We start from the raw sequence: 16,335 nt of genomic DNA, 5'->3' as shown, positions 1-16,335 counted from the left end.
TGTCATTAGGTGCTGATTTATAAGTACTTAGAAAGGTTTAATTTCATTTTGCTTCGAGCAGGGTCTCCCTGCCCCCACGCTCGCTAGCAGGGAGAGCGGCCGCCATGGAGAGCGCTCGTCTCCTCCCCTCCCTGCCACGGTGACCTCCGCCTCTCCTGTCTGCGTGCGTTCTCCAGACCGGCCCCCCCCCCCCCCCCCGATTTGTCTGCATTGTTTTTTTCTGATTTCTTTGAAACTGGGGTCTCTGGACTAGTGATGCTGTGTGTGTGTACACATGCATGCATGTGCATTGTGTCAAGTCAAATGTTGCCCACAACACCAGTGGGGAGCTGTTTTCGTAGCTCTCCCTAGGAGACGGCCCTGGCAGAGCCGGCGGCATGAGCTCCTGACCGGGAGTCTGGAGCCACGCCTGGTCGACCCTCTGCTTCTACCTGACCGCTGATCACCGAGCAAACCCGTGTCGCTGTCCGCAGAACCAGATGTCTGTCCGTAGAGCCAGATGACTGTCCGTAGAGCCAGATGTCTGTCCGTAGAAGCAGATGTCTGTCCGTAGAAGCAGATGTCTGTCCGTAGAGCCAGATGTCTGTCCGTAGAAGCAGATGTCTGTCCGTAGAAGCAGATGTCTGTCCGTAGAGCCAGATGTCTGTCCGTAGAAGCAGATGACTGTCCGTAGATCCAGATGACTGTCCGTAAAGCCAGATGTCTCTCCGTAGAAGCAGATGTCTGTCCGTAGAGTCAGATGTCTGTCCGTAGAGCCAGATGACTGTCCATAGAGCCAGATGACTGTCCGTAAAGCCAGATGTCTCTCCGTAGAAGCAGATGTCTGTCCGTAGAGTCAGATGTCTGTCCGTAGAGCCAGATGTCTGTCCGTAGAGCCAGATGACTGTCCATAGAGCCAGATGTCTGTCCGTAGAGCCAGCCACAGGTGCCTGCAGGGTGGGGAGGTGCTGGGCTCCTGTGGCCTCTCGGCTGTGAAGCCTCAGCAGTGGGACTCAACCTCCCCGAGCCTGGCCTTCCCACGTGCCGTGGCCCAGCCGTGGAGTAGCCCTCGGGCGATCATGGGGGAGAGCGGCTCTCGGCTGTGCTGTGGCTTCCTCCCCTCCTGCTCTCTGCAAGGCTGCACCCAGGGCTCACAGCTGTGGCTCGAGAGCCTGTTCTCCTCCCTGAGGCCTCAGCCCACCGCTCGCGAGCTCAGAATCCAGTTTCCCGCCAGTCTACACCTTCGACATCCACTCGTGGTCTACACCTTCGACGTCCACTCGCCTCAGCCCAGCTATTGGAGGCCTTCACGGAAGACAGGGTTGGGGGAGGTCGACACTGGCCCTGTCGGGAGGCCCCACTCCTGTGAGGGTCACGGAGGGGGGGCTGCCACCCGCCTCCTTCACACACCCGAGTCTCGGCCTTGGAACTCCAGTGGTCCCATCTGCAAAGGCCCCACAGGTGGCTCAGAGGCATCCCGATTTCAGGACGAGGAAACGAAGGTTTGAGAGGAGACCGCCAGCTTCAGGCCACCCAGTAGTGGCAGAGCCCAGGTGGGAGGCCGCTGGCCTTTTCTGTTAGACTTCTCTCCTTCCTGCTACCCCGCCCGTCTCAGAGGCCACTGTCCAGGTATCGGAAGATGAGCCTTCTGTGGTGGGAGCCGGGCTCAGTTAACTTCTGTGGTGGGAGCCGGGCTCAGTTAACTTCTGTGGTGGGAGCCGGGCTCAGTTAACTTGTATCTGGTGTTTGATTCCTCCTGGAGGAGACCCCTCTCCAGGTAGAGGGATGACTGACATAGGGGAGCAGTGAACTGAACCCATGTGCCACAGCATGTGTGGTGTGGCCTGGGAAGCAATGGACACAGCCCACATGCCACAGCATGCCTGGTGTGACCTGGAAAGCAGTGGACACAGCTCACATGCCATGGCATGCCTGGTGTGCCTGGGGAGTGGTGGACACAACCCACGTGCCACAGCGTGGTCTGGGGAGCAGTGGACACAGCCCACATACCACAGTGTGCCTGCTGTGACATGGGAAGCAGTTGACACAGCCCACGTGCCACGGTGTGGACTGGGTAGCAGTGGACATAGCCCCCGTGCCACAGCGTGGTCTGGGGAGCAGTGGACACAGCCCACATACCACAGTGTGCCTGCTGTGACATGGGAAGCAGTTGGCACAGCCCACATGCCACGGCGTGGCCTGGGCAGCAGTGGACACAGCCCACGTGCCACGGTGTATCCAGCACCAAGACGTGTGTGGGAAGTCTGACATCCGCCAGGGGACCCCATTTGCCGCGCTGCACAGGCCATCGTGTGCCTCCCCTCTGCTTCCCCACCTCTCCGTGCTGTGGGATCTCTTAATAAAAACCCAATTAGTCTTTCTTTAACTTTCCTTCAGATGCTTAAATACCATTACCCCAAACACAACATCATGCCTCTATTTTTCTATTTCAATCAGGAATTCAAGTAGCATCTTGACTTGTATATAATATATCAGCCGCAAAATCACAGGATGCTGGCATCCTTAATAATAGCAATTAGTAATCAGTTGTTTCTTAAGTAGTTTGATTGCGCCAGTTACCCAATTGTACCATGGATGCATTTGGGGGGCACAATGGATCCCAGCACCCCTCTCCCAGCCACTCTCCCCCCACCTCCGTGTTCTCAGTGGCGTGTACACCAATTAGTATTGAAGGAGGCAAGGACAAACAATGCCATTGTCGCGAATATGAAGCAGGAGAGGCCTGGCTTGAGCAGGAGGTAGAATTTAAATCTCTCTCTGCAGACGAGCGCATCCCAGAAGCACCCATAGTGTACCCACCCAGCAGAGGGGCACTGCCAACCCGTGCCAAGCCGCGCACCCAGAGTTCCGGCTTCTCCTTGGGGCCACGGCCCTCGCCGGGCACAAGCAGGTGCTGGTCAGGGTTCTTGCCCTGAGCAGGTTCTACATGAGTTTGAAATAACCAGTGGGGACGTGAAGGCCAGCCCAGGAAGGCCACTGCTGGGCCCTGGGTGTGGCTGGGGTCACGTGCTGGGAGATGGGGGGCCCTGCATGAGGTCATTGAGGGTGCTGCTCTCGGCTCCAGGGACAGCAAGTTGCTATAAAGAGAGCACAGCTGGCCTCTACCCCCTCGGGCTTCCTGGCTCTCCCTCCCTCGTGCACTCCCACCATGATGCGTCCCTCGTGGCACAGCCGACAGGCCCTCACCAGGGCCACCCGACCTTGGGGTGTCTCTCTCCTGGTGCACCTCTGCTCATCAGTGTCCAGCGTTAGGTGTTCGCTAGAGCAGCAGTAAGGGGCTGAGACCGCCATGCGTGCCGGTGGCCACAGAGCCTTCTCCAGCCAGCAGGACCTCTGGCCCAGGGAGGAGAGGCGGCTTCGCTGAGGTCACATGGCCCACTGGTGGCAGGGCCGAGCTTGGCTCCATCTCCCGCTGAGTGGCCCCTGCTTCTCTGTGGTGCGAGTCCCGGGGAGGGAGCTGTGTGTTGTCCCTTGCAGAGGCTGGGTCATGGGCATCGTCATGGGCACAGTCCTCTATCCGCTGTCCTGGCTGGGGACACGGCCCTCCACTCCTCGCCAGAGCCCCCCAGACCCCTTGCGGACCCCACAGCCGGGCTTACCCCCTTCCTGTCTCCCACCCAGGAAATGCCTTCCAGCCCCTCCTACCTGGGTCTCATAGCTCCCCCTCCTCCAGACCCCAAACATCAGTTTCACCGCAGGGTTCCCACCTCCCTGGGGACAAGGTCACTGGGAACAGGCTGTATACGTTCATGTAGTGACGGCCGGGGTCCCCGAGCAGACCCCAGCCCCTCAAACCCCGCCACTGGGTGGGGAAAGGTACAGTAGACTGCCCGGGGAAGGCATGGCAGAAACTGCCCGGACACAAGCAGTTTTGCTTTCAAGCAACGTGAGAACAGCCGGGGCGTTTCAGGGCCACTTGAACTCCAAGATCCCAAACACACAGCTCCTTAGGGGCCTGGGACAGGTTTGCGCAAGGGGAGGGAAGTCGGCTGCTCCAACCCCAATCTCAGCGGAGAGCGGACGGAAGAGAGGTTGGGAGGCCAGGAGAGCCAGCTGCCGGTGGCAGTGGCCGCGGCCGTGGCGGCAGGTGAAGGGGCCAGCGAGGGGACCAGAGCTGCCGGTTAGGACCTGAGCTGCCCCTCAAGGTGGGGAGGCTTCCCAGGGAGCAATCACCCTGCCTTCCCTTCTCCTTCCAGCACCTTCTGCTTGTGGGACCCTCGAGGGTGGGGGCGGATTGGTGCCACTTGTAAGGCTCAGCCCCGTGGGACAGGCACGGGGCATGTGCCCAGCTGGGCTGGACAATGCCGATCAAACTGCCCTTTGTGATTCTAAACTCCGCCCCTCCCACCCCCCAGAGCAACCTCCTGGAGAGATAGGGTGCTGCCATCCTGGATGGCAGCTCCTGCACTTTGAGCTGTGATTTTAGGAAAGCAAGACCAAGAAGAAAGAGGGGATGGGGCTGGCATTGTGGCGTGCTGGGTTAGCACGCTGCCTGCAACACCGGCATCCCATTTCGGAGCGCCCGCTCCCTGCTAATGCGTCTGGGAAAGCAGCGAAAATACTTGGCCCCTGCACCCACCCGGGAGACCTGGAAGAAGCTCCTGGCTCCTTGCTTCAGCCTGGCTCAGTCCTAGACGCTGTGGCCATTTGGTGAGTGAACCAGAGTTTGGAGATCTCTCTCTCTCTCTTTGTTTCTCTCTCTGTCACTCTGCCTTTCAAATACATATGCTGAATCTTTTTAAGAGAAACAGCAGCAGGGACATTTCTCCTCAAAGCAGTTTTGCTGAAGTCCCCACTGGGGCTGGGCTGCAGGGGCAGAGCCGCCCCCCGCCCCCCAAGCTCCTGTCTTGGTCTGCCCTGTTCATCACCTGGAAAGTTCCACGCCCACACACTGATGTCCCATTCGTGTCTCAGATCTGTGCTCCCCCGCACGTGTGTGTACATGCATACATGTACATGTGTTATACACGCGAGCATGCCCGTGTGTGCCTGTGTGTGTATGCATCGCAGGTGTGGGGAGGGCGTCCCCCTGGTGGGTGCCGGGGAGCCCTCTGTCGCTCGGGCACCCAGGCTGACGTTGTGGGGTGCACATCCGACCAGCTTGAAGCAGCACACGGTGATGCAAAGCAAACCACACGTCTGGAAAACGTCTGGTGAGGATGTTATGAGAAGACATCTTGCGCAACGACAAACAAGACTCGAAGAGTAGGGCAGACTGCCTGCCGACCCAGATGGAGGCGCCCCAGGCGAAGAGGCCAATGGAGAGAAGCCAAACCCCGCGGGCAGCCCCTGGCCCTGACCAGGAAAGAAGGGGTGGTGAGGAATCCCCAGTGTGAACGCGAGCGCCTGCTGCTGGTGGGGTCTGGTACTGCACAGTCCCTCGCAGTGGGGATGGGCTGCTGTGGGAAACCCACTTGGCAATGAACCTCAGACAGCTTTGTCTCCTTGTTCCAGTAGCGCTGCTCCCAGGGGTTTTCCCGAAGGATGGAATCGCCCGTGAGGCAGAGCCATGGCGAATGCCGAGAGAGACGTTCGCTGCGGTGCTGCCGACAGCGACAAGCACGCGCACAGGCAGCTCCGGAAGTCATGGGGGGGGGGGGCGAGATCCTTTCCAGACTTTTTTTCAGAGGTCAAGAGAGCAGAATGCCAATTATGGCTCTGATGTGACTCTAATGGGAGAAATTTTCCCACGCCAAAGGACAAGCCTGGAGACCCACAGACGCTGTGATGGTGGTACAAGGATTACTTTTTGTCTTTAAAACCGTTTTGTGTTGTGCTACACCTGCTGCTTACGTAGTGCACACACGCACACACATGTGCACACGCACACACAGGCGCACACGCACACAGTACATGGGAAAGTTGTCAGACTCAAAGTGGAATTGACGTGTCAAGCACTAACAAAATAAACAAGTAAAGAAAGCCAGCAGGTGCCGAGGGAGGTGGCCTGACACCAGAACTGGCACCGGAGGCTCTGCGCGGAAAATGCTCCAGCAAGGCCCATGGCCAGCCACCTGCTGTCCAACCTGCAGTCGGCGCCAGCCTTGTTCCCGACCCCTGGGGCACGGATTAGTGTTCAACTCCATTTTATCTTTAACTTTCTCCCTGCCGCAACCTCCTGCGATACCCACCCAGGTCACCACGCGGGGGTATTCCCATTGCAACGTGCTTTCCCAAGGGAGTCCATTCTTGGCAGACTCTCTCCAGTGCTGATTAGGTGGCGTAGATGATAGACTGATAGATGATTGACAGATAGATGATGGATTATATATAAATGATAGATGGCAGATATAGATCATGATAGATAGGTGATAGATGTTAGATAGTAGATGCTATAGAAAGATGATAGCTATTTGATAGATCATTAAAGATAGATGATAGCTATGATAGGTGATGATGATAGATGATATGGGCAGATAGAAGACAGATGATGGATGATTGACAGGTGACAGATGATGGACAGGTAGAATCAGCTATCTGAGTGCACCCCATCTGCCTTTCCTACCCTTCCACCGCCGTCTGCGGCAATGCCCCTCCCCCCACGTGGCTTCCTCCCGGAAGCCAGCGCCCGCCCCGAGTACCTAGCAGCGCGCCGGGGGGCAGCTGAGCGTCGGGTTCCTTCATCCAGTCGTCGTTGGCCAGCTCCAGCACGGCGTCCACGGGCTCCACCTCCGCGCAGATCAGCTCCCGGACTCGCTGCTCATCCTGGGCCTCCAGCGCCGCCTTTAATCTCTGCACCAAGTCGCAGCCGAGCGGGAAGTCAGGGAGGGACTCAGAGCCGGACATGGTGGCTGTGTCTGCCCGGGAGCAGCCTGTCTGCTCCCCCACACCAGGTCCAAGGTTAGCAGCTGTCCCCAGGGCGCTGTGTGCATGGCCATAAATAGCAGAAAGACAGTGATAGGTCACGGGGCGGGCCTGCCCTCCTACGAACCGGACGCGCCCAGACCTCAGCGGGACGGAGCTGGGCAGCCGGTCTCAGCAGACAGAAGCATGGCATAGCTGAGGCCTCCGCACCCCCAGCAGGCGGCCTTGGGCTCAGAGCACACAGGTCCCTGAGCCGTGCAGGGCAGAGTCCCTGGGGACGGCGTCTGTGTCGTCCTGGGGCTGGGCTGGGCTCTTTTTTTTTTTTTTTTAAGATTTATTTATTAAGTCAGAGTAACTCAGAAAGAGAAGGAGAGGCAGAGAGAGAGAGAGAGAGAGAGAGAGAGAGAGGTCTTCCCTCCACTGGTGGTTCACTCCCCAGTTGGCCGCAACGGTTGGAGCTGAGCTAATCCAAAGCCAGGAGTTGGGAGCCAGGCGCCTCCTCTGGGTCGCCCACATGGGTGCAGGGGCCCAAGTACTTGGGTCATCCTCCACTGCTTTCCCAGGCCACAGCAGAGAGCTGGATCGGAAGTGGAGCAGCTGGGACCTGAACCGGCACCCATAGGGATGCCAACATGGCAGGTGGCGGCTTAACCTGTGACGCTACAGCGCTGGCCCCCGGGATGGGCTTTCACAGTGATGTCTGTCTCCAGGGTTCCCGCACCGTGGTTCCAGAAGTTTCCGTGCGTGTGCTGCAGAGTTTCACAGGCCTCCTGCTCTGCACCCTGGTCGGGCCCCTTGTCCCCCTCCTCCCCCCTCCCCTCTCCCCGCCTCACCGGCCCCCGCCCCCCATGTCTCTGAGAGCTGCTGTCTGCAGGACGCCGACCTTGGGAGAAGCTGGGGAAAGGGCGGGGGGGGGGGGCGTGTCCGGTCAGCTGCAGGCGAGGCTGGAACAGAGAGGGAGGAATCCTGCCGGCCCGTTCTGTGGATCCTGGACTTAACGAGTGTCCACAGCCAGGCGAGCCCGCTCCGTGCGACCCATCTCTCTGTTTCCCTGGAGGACTGACCTGTGCGCCCTGTTCCCCCGCGCTCCTGGCTATGGCTTTGCAGGCTCCGCCCCACCCACGCTGGAGGTGCCGGACGCTGCCCCTCCTGCCCCTCCAGCCCAACAGAGCCCCAGCCCCTGGGAAGGAGTCACCTGACTCAGGTCGGAACATCAGCCCTGGGCTCCTTTGCTGGCTACTTGACATCCCAGCCTCCCTTGCTACTGGGTTCTGGCCAGTGAGAGCAGGTGTGGTCTGGGAGGTCGTTTACTTTCCTAATCAAAGAGGACAGAAAGGGCTAGTACCTCCTTTTCCCTTCTTCCTTCCTTGGACATGGACATGATGTCTGGAGCTGTGGCAGCTGTGTCAGCCACGAGGCAGCAGACATGACACACAGGATCAGTAACTAAGAGTGGGAACAGAAGGAGGCGAGGGGCCGGGAGAGGGCGTTCCTGAACCTCAGCGGCAGCTCAGGGCTGCCAGGCGCCAGACTCTCGCTCTCATTCCTTTAGGGGGTTCTCAGAAGCTGGTAGCTGAAGGCACTCGTGGTTGATGCAGGCCGTGTGCTCACTCTGTCCTGAGTCGAGGAGGGGTCCTGGCTCTGTCCGAAGAGCAGCAGCAGGGGCGTCTCAGGCCGTGATGAGGAGCAGGCGTTAAGCCCCTCACGCCTCCCTGCTTTTGACAACGTCGCCTCTCTGCTACGAAACTTCAGACAGAAAGGGCGGCGATGGGCTCTCGCTCGCTCGTCCTAATTGCCGAGTTATCTGCTGGGTGTGTAATCAGTGGCACATGCACTATGCTAATTATGCCGGCTAATTTTGTTACAATGTAATTCTTCATCAACCCTGCGATGTATAAATTAGGAACTGAAATGTAACTAACACAAATTATATTTAAGGCAACATGAATTTCTGTATTTTGGCACAGAACCGTCTCTTCTCTGTTTCTTTACCTCTCTTTGCGATTAGCTGGGGTGGCCCCAGCCTGCCCCCCGTCTCCACCCGGCGCCTCCCTGAAGGAGGCGGGAACCCGGGACAGACAACACCTGCTCTCAGGACTCCGATGGAGGACTTTGGCCTTGCGTTTAAGCCATTGCACGAAGGCAGGCAGAGCCGGGCTGTCTCTGACTTGGAGAAAGGTCGCTTCTGGGGCTGGCCTCGTGGTGCAGTGGCTCAGCGGCCGCCCACCCGGGACGCCGGCAGCCGGTATCCGAGCGCCGGGCAGAACCCGCGGGGAGCCCCCAGCCTGCTAAGTCCTGGTGCTGCACTTCCCATCCAGCTCCCTGCTGCTTTGCCTGGGAAAGCAGCGGAGCCGGCCTGGGTTCCTGCGGCAGCTCCAGCCGTGGCGGTCATTTGGGGCCTGAAGCAGTGGTGGAAGACCTTCCTCCTCCTCCCCCTCCTCTTCCTCTTCCTCCTCTTCCTCCTCCTCCCCCTCCTCCTCCTCTTCCTCCTCCTCCTCCTCCTCTTCCTCTTCTTTCTTCTTCTCTTTCTCCTCCTCCCCCCTCCTCTCTCTTTCCTCAAAGAAATAAAACAACCTTTTTAACAGCTTGCTTCATCATCCCATGTCACTCTGAGGTCCTCCTTGGAGGGTGCGGTCACTCCCGTGTTTCCGGTGGTGCCCTGGACGCGACTCACATCAGCTGTGTGTCCAGATGTGTCTGGACAAGGTCTAAAGACACAGAGGACCCACGTCTCAGCTGGAACTTTCTCTCTCACACGAGTCTGCATCCCGCGAGGCCAGGCTGGTGCAGGGGCTTGGAGGCCTGCCTGGAGGCAGTGCCAGCCCTGGGACTTTGCCCTGGCAAGACTTGCAGTTTTGAACATTTTTGCAGCAAAATAAAAATGCTGATGAGTAAGTGGCTGCGGCTCGGGTCTCATTTCTCAGGGCGCAGCAACCTGAGTCAGCGGCCGGGGGAGGGCGGGTCCCGGGGCACTGGGGCCCCCGTGAGCTCAGGTGCGGGACCTGGGCAGACGGCCGCCAGGTGGTTCACTTCCCCAGTAGATGCAGTGGCCAGGGCAGGGCCAGGCTGAAGCCAGGAGCCAGGAGCTTCTTCCAAGTCCCCCACGTGGGTGTGGGGATCCAAGCACGTGGGCCGTCTTCCACTGCTTTCCCAGGTGCATTAGCAGGGAGCTGGATCTGAAGTGGAGCAGCCAGTACCAGACCCAGTGCCCATGTGGGATGCCAGGCAGTGAGTCACCTGCTGTGCCACAGCTCCAACCCCAGACTCACTTCTGAGCCTGTAATGTCTCTGCCGTCCCACAGGCCTGGAGAGCTGCCCTGGTCCGCGCTCTCGGGTCAGCGCCACGCCCAGGCCGCTGCTGCTGTCCCTGCTCAGGGCTGTGTGGGCTCCCGTCTGGTCCTCACTGGTCCCTCTTCTCTCTCTGGTTTTTGTTCAGGTGGGCTGCAGTGGGAAGAAAGGAAGAAATATAGGAGTCTGGGTATTAAAAAAACCCTGCTGGAAAGAGAGCTCCCAAAACCGGATGGCGAGAGGGAGGCAGTGCAGCAGGAAACGGGCGGGAGGCTCGTGGGGGGAGAGCTCACTGAGGGGGCCGGGCAGAACCCGCGGGGAGCCCCCAGCCTGCTAAGCCGCGGCAGCCGCATCACCCACCGTCGTACGAGAACGCGCAGCCACAGTCTTCTCAAACACGCACCAGAGAAACGCACTTCTGTTTCGTGGTCACAAGTAGCCAGGGTGCAAACATAGCAGAGCCCTTAGGAAAGGCAGAAACCATCGTCCATCTGGCATATTAAAGCAAAAAGGGGAGAATAGCGCTGTGGTGTAGTAGGTTAAGGCCCCAGCCTGCACTGCCGGCATCCCATGTGGGCACCGGTTCAAGTCCTGGCTGCTCCACTTCCCATCCAACTCTCTGTTATGGCCTGGGGAAGCAGTGGCAGATGGCCCGAGCCCTTGGGCCCCTGCACCCATGTGGGAGGCCCAGAGGAAGCTCCTGGCTCCTGGCTTCAGATTGGCCCGGGTCTGGACGTTGTGAGCATTCGGGGAGTGAACCAGCAGAGGGAAGACCTCTCTCTCTCTCGGGCTCTGCTTCGCTCTGTAACGCTGTCTGTCAAATAAATAAAGTGATTCTTTTTTTTTTAAAGAATTCTTTTTTTTTTTTTTTAAAAAAGGGTTTTTATCAGTAACTCATAGGTAATAGGAAAAACCCAACCAATGGTCAGATTTTTAATTTCAGAGAAAGGACAGGTAAAATGCTACATCAGAAGTTGTGAGAGGCAGCCAAGGTTGTCTTCAGAAGAAAATTCACAGCCTTAACTGTGTTCAGTTTGAAGCAAGAAGGATGGGAAATGAAAGAACCGAGCGTCCACCTCAGTGACAGAAAAGAACAGCGAATACGAGCCTGGGAGAGCAAGGATGTGCAAGCCTGGGAGAGCGAGGTCCTGCAAGCCTGGGAGAGCGAGGTCGTGCAGCGAACGCGCTTGGGGGACTGAGATGGACTGGAAAGCGGTCTGCGTGATTGAGAAGTCAGCATCGCTTTGACAAGCAAATGGGAGCAAAATCTAAGGCGATAAAAACCATTGGAGGGTGAACCAACGGCAAAGGAAGACCTTTCTCTCTGTCTCTCTCTCTCACTGTCCACTCTGCCTGTCAAAAAAATAAAAAAAAAAAATAAAATAAAAAAAATAAAAAAAAACCAGAATAACAAAAAACAGGGAAAAGAGGCTGTAACTAGACAAAGAGTAGCATTTTAAGTCTTTAAGAAAACAGCAACAGTAACACACAGACGACTGCTCGTGGCAGGCGGAACCCCACGTGGCTTCCCACAACCCAGGGCTCCATTTCATCTCCCCGGACGAGGGGTGCAGAGAAGGAAGCACCAGGGTCACCCGACAGATGCCAGTTACTGGCAAAAGGTAATGTCCACTTCTTCTTCTTCTTTGTTTTTTTAAGATTTATCTATTTATTTGAAAGGCAGAGCTATAGAGGGAGAGAGGAGAGAGGAGAGAGGAGAGAGAGAGAGAGAGAGAGTCTTCCATCTGCTGGTTCACTCCCCAGGTCCACAAGGGCTGGAGCTGCGCTGATCTGAAGCCAGGAGCCAGGAGCTTCTTCTGGGTCTCCCATGCAGGTGCAGGGGCCCAAGGACTTGGGCCATCTTCACTGCTTTCCCAGGCCACAGCAGAGAGATGGATCAGAAGAGGGGCAGCTGGGACTTGAACTGGCACCCATATGGGATGCCGGCACGGCAGACCAGGGCTTTAACCTGCTGCGCCACAGCGCCGGCCCCTATCTCCACTTCTTCTTACAATCTCTAGTAGGCCGGAATAAAAGCATGCTTTTTTATATAATAGAGATTATCTTTCTAAAAGTAACAACCCACATCACGATGGACGCCAAAGCCAAGATATTTTTACCACCATCAAGAACAAAGCAGCAAGCTCGTGGTCACCACTTCCTCCCCGGGTCAGGCTGGCGTCGGCCGACAGGTGCCAGACATGCGATCAGGCGGTCAGCTCCGCTTAGCACCGCCTTAGATCTGAAGCTAGAGGCATTTACTGCCCATCCCTGTGGGAGGCACCGCCGGCACAGCCGCTGCTGGCCATGAGCCACCCGCCCTGGCCACAGCCAGCTGGGACTGGCCTTCCCTGGAGGCAGGGAGTGGGGATCTGCCTCTCCAGAGAAAATGCAGAGGGCTGAGCCAGGCCCGCAGGTGCTGTCAGGGAGCCCCAAGGCGGGGTCTGTGAGAGTGGGGGGTCAGAGTGCCACAGAGGCACAAGGCCAAGGGCCTGGGCAGAGGTTTATGTCCCTTGAGACATTTCAGCTACTGTGGTGAGGTTGGTGAGGCGGGAGAAGGAACAGGAACAGTGCAGTTTAAAGAAAAGCCAGAAGTGATCGAACATGGGCTGTGGATGATTCAGCAGCTTAGAAAATCGACCTAAAACTATTGATTAGAACGGACAAAAGCATTCGGTAAAGGGTGGGTGTGTCGCTGGCCAGTTGGGATGCCTGCATCCCACACCAGAGAGCCTGGTTTGATGCCCGGCCCCGGCTCCTGTGACTGGGTTCCTGTCGCCCGGTGCGAGACCTGGATTCTATTCCTGGTTCCTGGATTTGGCCACCCTGAACTGCTGCAGGCATCTGGGGGGTGAACCAGCAGCTACAATATTTTCTCTCTCTCTCTCTCTCTCTGTCTCTCAATAAATTTCAGTAAACTAACCTATCACCCTCTGAAGATGGCAAAGCGAACTAGCCTTTCCATAAAGCATCCAAGTTAGACAATCGGGCAAGCTATGGAACAAAAAAAACAAAATAGATTCAGGCCAGCGTTCAGGAAATTCAGCCAAGGAAGAACGAGGGGACAAAACGCGTGTGGGGCCACGACGCCTCTGCAGGCGGCAGGAGCGGCAGGCTCTCCGCAGGGCCGGGGAGAAGACAGCAGGCGACCTGGAACGCGATGCGGGAGGCGCTCAGCGAACGAGGTCGGCGTGACCGGAAAGGCAGACGCTGACTCCGCCGCTCCGTGAACCAAAGACGTCCCCGAGGAACTCGGAAGTTAAACAGTGAGACGAGTCCTCTGATCCCTGAGACCCAGACACGCACGGGGGTCATCCTGGGGGTGAGGAAGGCTCCTGCAATGTTCCAACAGAGGCACAATCCAGCAGCAGGTCGCTGTTAAACTTCCCCTGCCAAACGCCCTGAAAGCAAACGGAGGAACGCCTGGGACACGGGGTCGCACCTGCCTGGGTCAGGGTCACGGCTTCTTCACGCCAGGCAGGCACAGCTCCCAGTCTCCAAGGCAAAAAACCAAGGCATTTGCAGCCGGGTCAGAGAACAAAGACGTTAAAGTGTCGGCAGCTGCTGTAACGTCGCAGCTCACCAATATCAAGTAAAAGCAAATTAAAGGAAGAAACTAAGTTGGCAAAGCTTGTGAAATGTGGGTTTTGACACACAATCTAGACACCACTCGGGACACTCGTACCCCTTATTGGAGTGCTGGGTTCAAGTCCTGCCTCCCCTTCTGATCCAGCTTCCTGCTGCGGCGCACCTTGGAGGAAGCAGGTGATGGCTCAAGTGCTTGGGTCCCTGCCACCCACGTGGGAGCCCTGGAGGGAGTTCAGGGCTCCTGGGTTTGGCCTGGCCCAGCCCTGGCTCTTGATGCATTTGGGGAGTGAACTAGCAGATGGAGGAGCTGTCTCTGTGTCTGTCTTTGTCTGCTTTTCACGTACAGTGAAAACTAAGAAGAAGTGATAACACGTGTGTGTGCTCTAGACGTGTACAGACGTCCCGGTAGGTGTCGGATTTCTTGCCAGAAGAATGTCGAGCAGGATTTACCTTGGGGGTAAAGGATTCAAGATTACACTTTGAGAAGGGTGGGAAGCAGACTCCAGACACCCACAGCGATTACCTCTCCATGAATAGTTTACTTTTTGTCTGCATTTTCTCCAAGAAAGCGGTGTTACTTTTGCGATTATGCTGTCTTTTATCTTTGTAAAAGAAGACATTTGTGAGAGAGGTTTAGGAAAGCTTGATGGATGAAGAAAGACAGGGCTCCCCAGCAGGTGCAAAGCAACAGTGACTGGGGCGTGGTTTGGTTGAGGGAATGGACAGGCGACGGGCAGGGGGGATGGCCCCACACCGTCCTCAGCAAAGGTCCACTCTTGAAACTGCCATTCAGAGGGTGGCAGCCACTTCTGGGAGCGGCCACTGGTCGGAGGCCGGCATCGGAATCAGCGCAGACATCCGGGTCCGAGAGGGAGCTGTTTAGTGAGCCTGGGACATGGACTTGGGGAAGCAGCTGACAGCTTGGCAACTTACTCATGGCCAAGTGACTGTTGTGTGTGACCACGATTTGTAAAAGAGACTGTTTATTTAGGGGGAAGACTTGAAGGGCATGATTTATCCTATTGACTTCCCTGCACTATATATACATATTATATATACACACAGTATTATATATATACGCCCCCCACACCCCCACACCCACTTTTTGTATACATACTTTTCGGTCATCTATTTCCTTTGTTGGAGAACACACCACAGGCATAGTTTATGCACCGTTTGTATGCAGTTTATATGCAAATGGGGAGAGGACGTCTTTCAGGCCAGTAAGACTCGAATCTAAATGACCAAATGAGGGGCAGGTGCTTAGCCTAGTGGCTAAGACACGGGTAAGGACAGCCACGCCCCACAGCAGGTACGTAAGCTCCAGCCCCTCCTCTGGCTCCCGACTCCAGCTTCCTGCTAATGCTGCCCCTGGAAGGCGGCAGTGAGGGCCCAAAGCACTGGGTCCCGGCCACGCAGGTGGGAGGCCTGGGCTGAGTTCCTGGCTTCAGCCTGGTGCAGCCCAGCCTTTTGTGGGCCTATGGGGGAGTGAACCGGCATGTAAGAGCTCGCTCTGTCTCTGCGTTTCTCTGCCTCTCAAATAAATAAAAACAAACAATTGAATGTATCAGTCTATCCAAGAAAAAGGGCATTCAGAAGGGGTTCATCAATAAAAGACGGGAGAGGCACACACCGGGGGGTGTCCTACGCCCAGCCCATGGAGAAGACCTCGGGCCTCTGGGTCGCGGAGAGAGACCCACAGGCAAAGCCGTCTACTTTGTGAGCGGGACGCCTGCGGCCCCCCCAGCCAGGGCCGCTGGACATCCGCGCCGCTGCGCAGGCTCTCTGCTGCCGACCCGGTGTGGTGGCCACTGCCAGGGGCGTCCACTTCCCTCTGGTTGCGGGTGGATTAAAGCGAGGCCGGTGAGCCGTGCTCCTCTGGACAAAGATGAGCTGTGATGGAAGAAGCCGTGCCGGTGACAGGGAGGGGTCGGCGGTGCCGTGGGGGGAGGGGCTGCAGGAGCACCTGGAAGAGAGCAGTTCTGGACGGGACGCACAGCGTGGCTGCGCTGGGCGCGGTCAGACGGCCAGTCCGGGGCTGGCAAGAGCGAGGAGGACCAGCCACAGACGGCGGCCTCTGGAGGGGGCCTGCAGGAGCAGGAGGCGGTGCGTGACCGGGGTCAGCAGGCGGGTCCCCAGGTCAGGCAGGCCGCCTGTGGGCAGCCCCGGGGATTGGGCTGCGCTCTCGGAAGGTTAGCCTGGCCCCATTACAGGCAGGAGGGCAGGGGAGGCGCGCCCTCCATGCGGCAGGCTGCTAAGAAGGCTAATGAGTGGCAAAACAATGAGATTCAACAATCCATGTGATCACGCATTCACACTTCTAATTTTAAATCCAGCACTCTAATTAAGCATAAATTACTTTGCCATTCAAATGTATTCTGGCTTGAAGCTGCCGCTCTGTTGGTGGCGAGCGGGAGGAGGGTAAAGGGGAAGGAGCCAGGGCTGTGGGTGGAGCTGTGGTCCCAAGACCCCAGGCCCCGGCCGTCCCTCGCGCTGCCTCCCCCGGAGGTTGCTGTGTGCAGACCGCACACGGTTAGTTCTGACTGCGCTCCCCTGCCCGCCCCACGTGCCTAGCCGGGTCCAGAGTCGGAGAGGAGCCCAGTTCTCACTGAGAAGAACCTCCAGGCCCGGAGCGCAGGGAGACGGGGCGAACGG

At 57.4% G+C, this 16,335-nt stretch overlaps 1 protein-coding gene across 2 annotated transcripts in view; it reads right to left on the bottom strand.

Moving 5' to 3' along the window:
- The window catches only part of ASB18 (ankyrin repeat and SOCS box containing 18), a 57,464-nt gene extending 50,600 nt beyond the window's left edge, over positions 1-6,864 (bottom strand). For both annotated transcript variants that reach the window (XM_070070004.2, XM_070070002.2), the window contains exon 1: positions 6,582-6,864. In XM_070070004.2, coding sequence (XP_069926105.2) covers positions 6,582-6,786 — 205 coding nt within the window. In that variant the 5' untranslated portion in view covers positions 6,787-6,864. The remainder of the gene's footprint in view (positions 1-6,581) is intronic.
- Positions 6,865-16,335: the final 9,471 nt, after the last annotated feature.

Source organism: Oryctolagus cuniculus, chromosome 3 (genome assembly GCF_051225735.1).
Source record: "Oryctolagus cuniculus isolate XC-2025 breed Fujian yellow rabbit chromosome 3, ASM5122573v1, whole genome shotgun sequence".
Lineage (NCBI taxonomy): Eukaryota > Metazoa > Chordata > Mammalia > Lagomorpha > Leporidae > Oryctolagus > Oryctolagus cuniculus.
The sequence above is the reverse complement of the archived record's forward strand: the minus strand, read 5'-3'. Positions and strand labels throughout refer to the sequence as shown.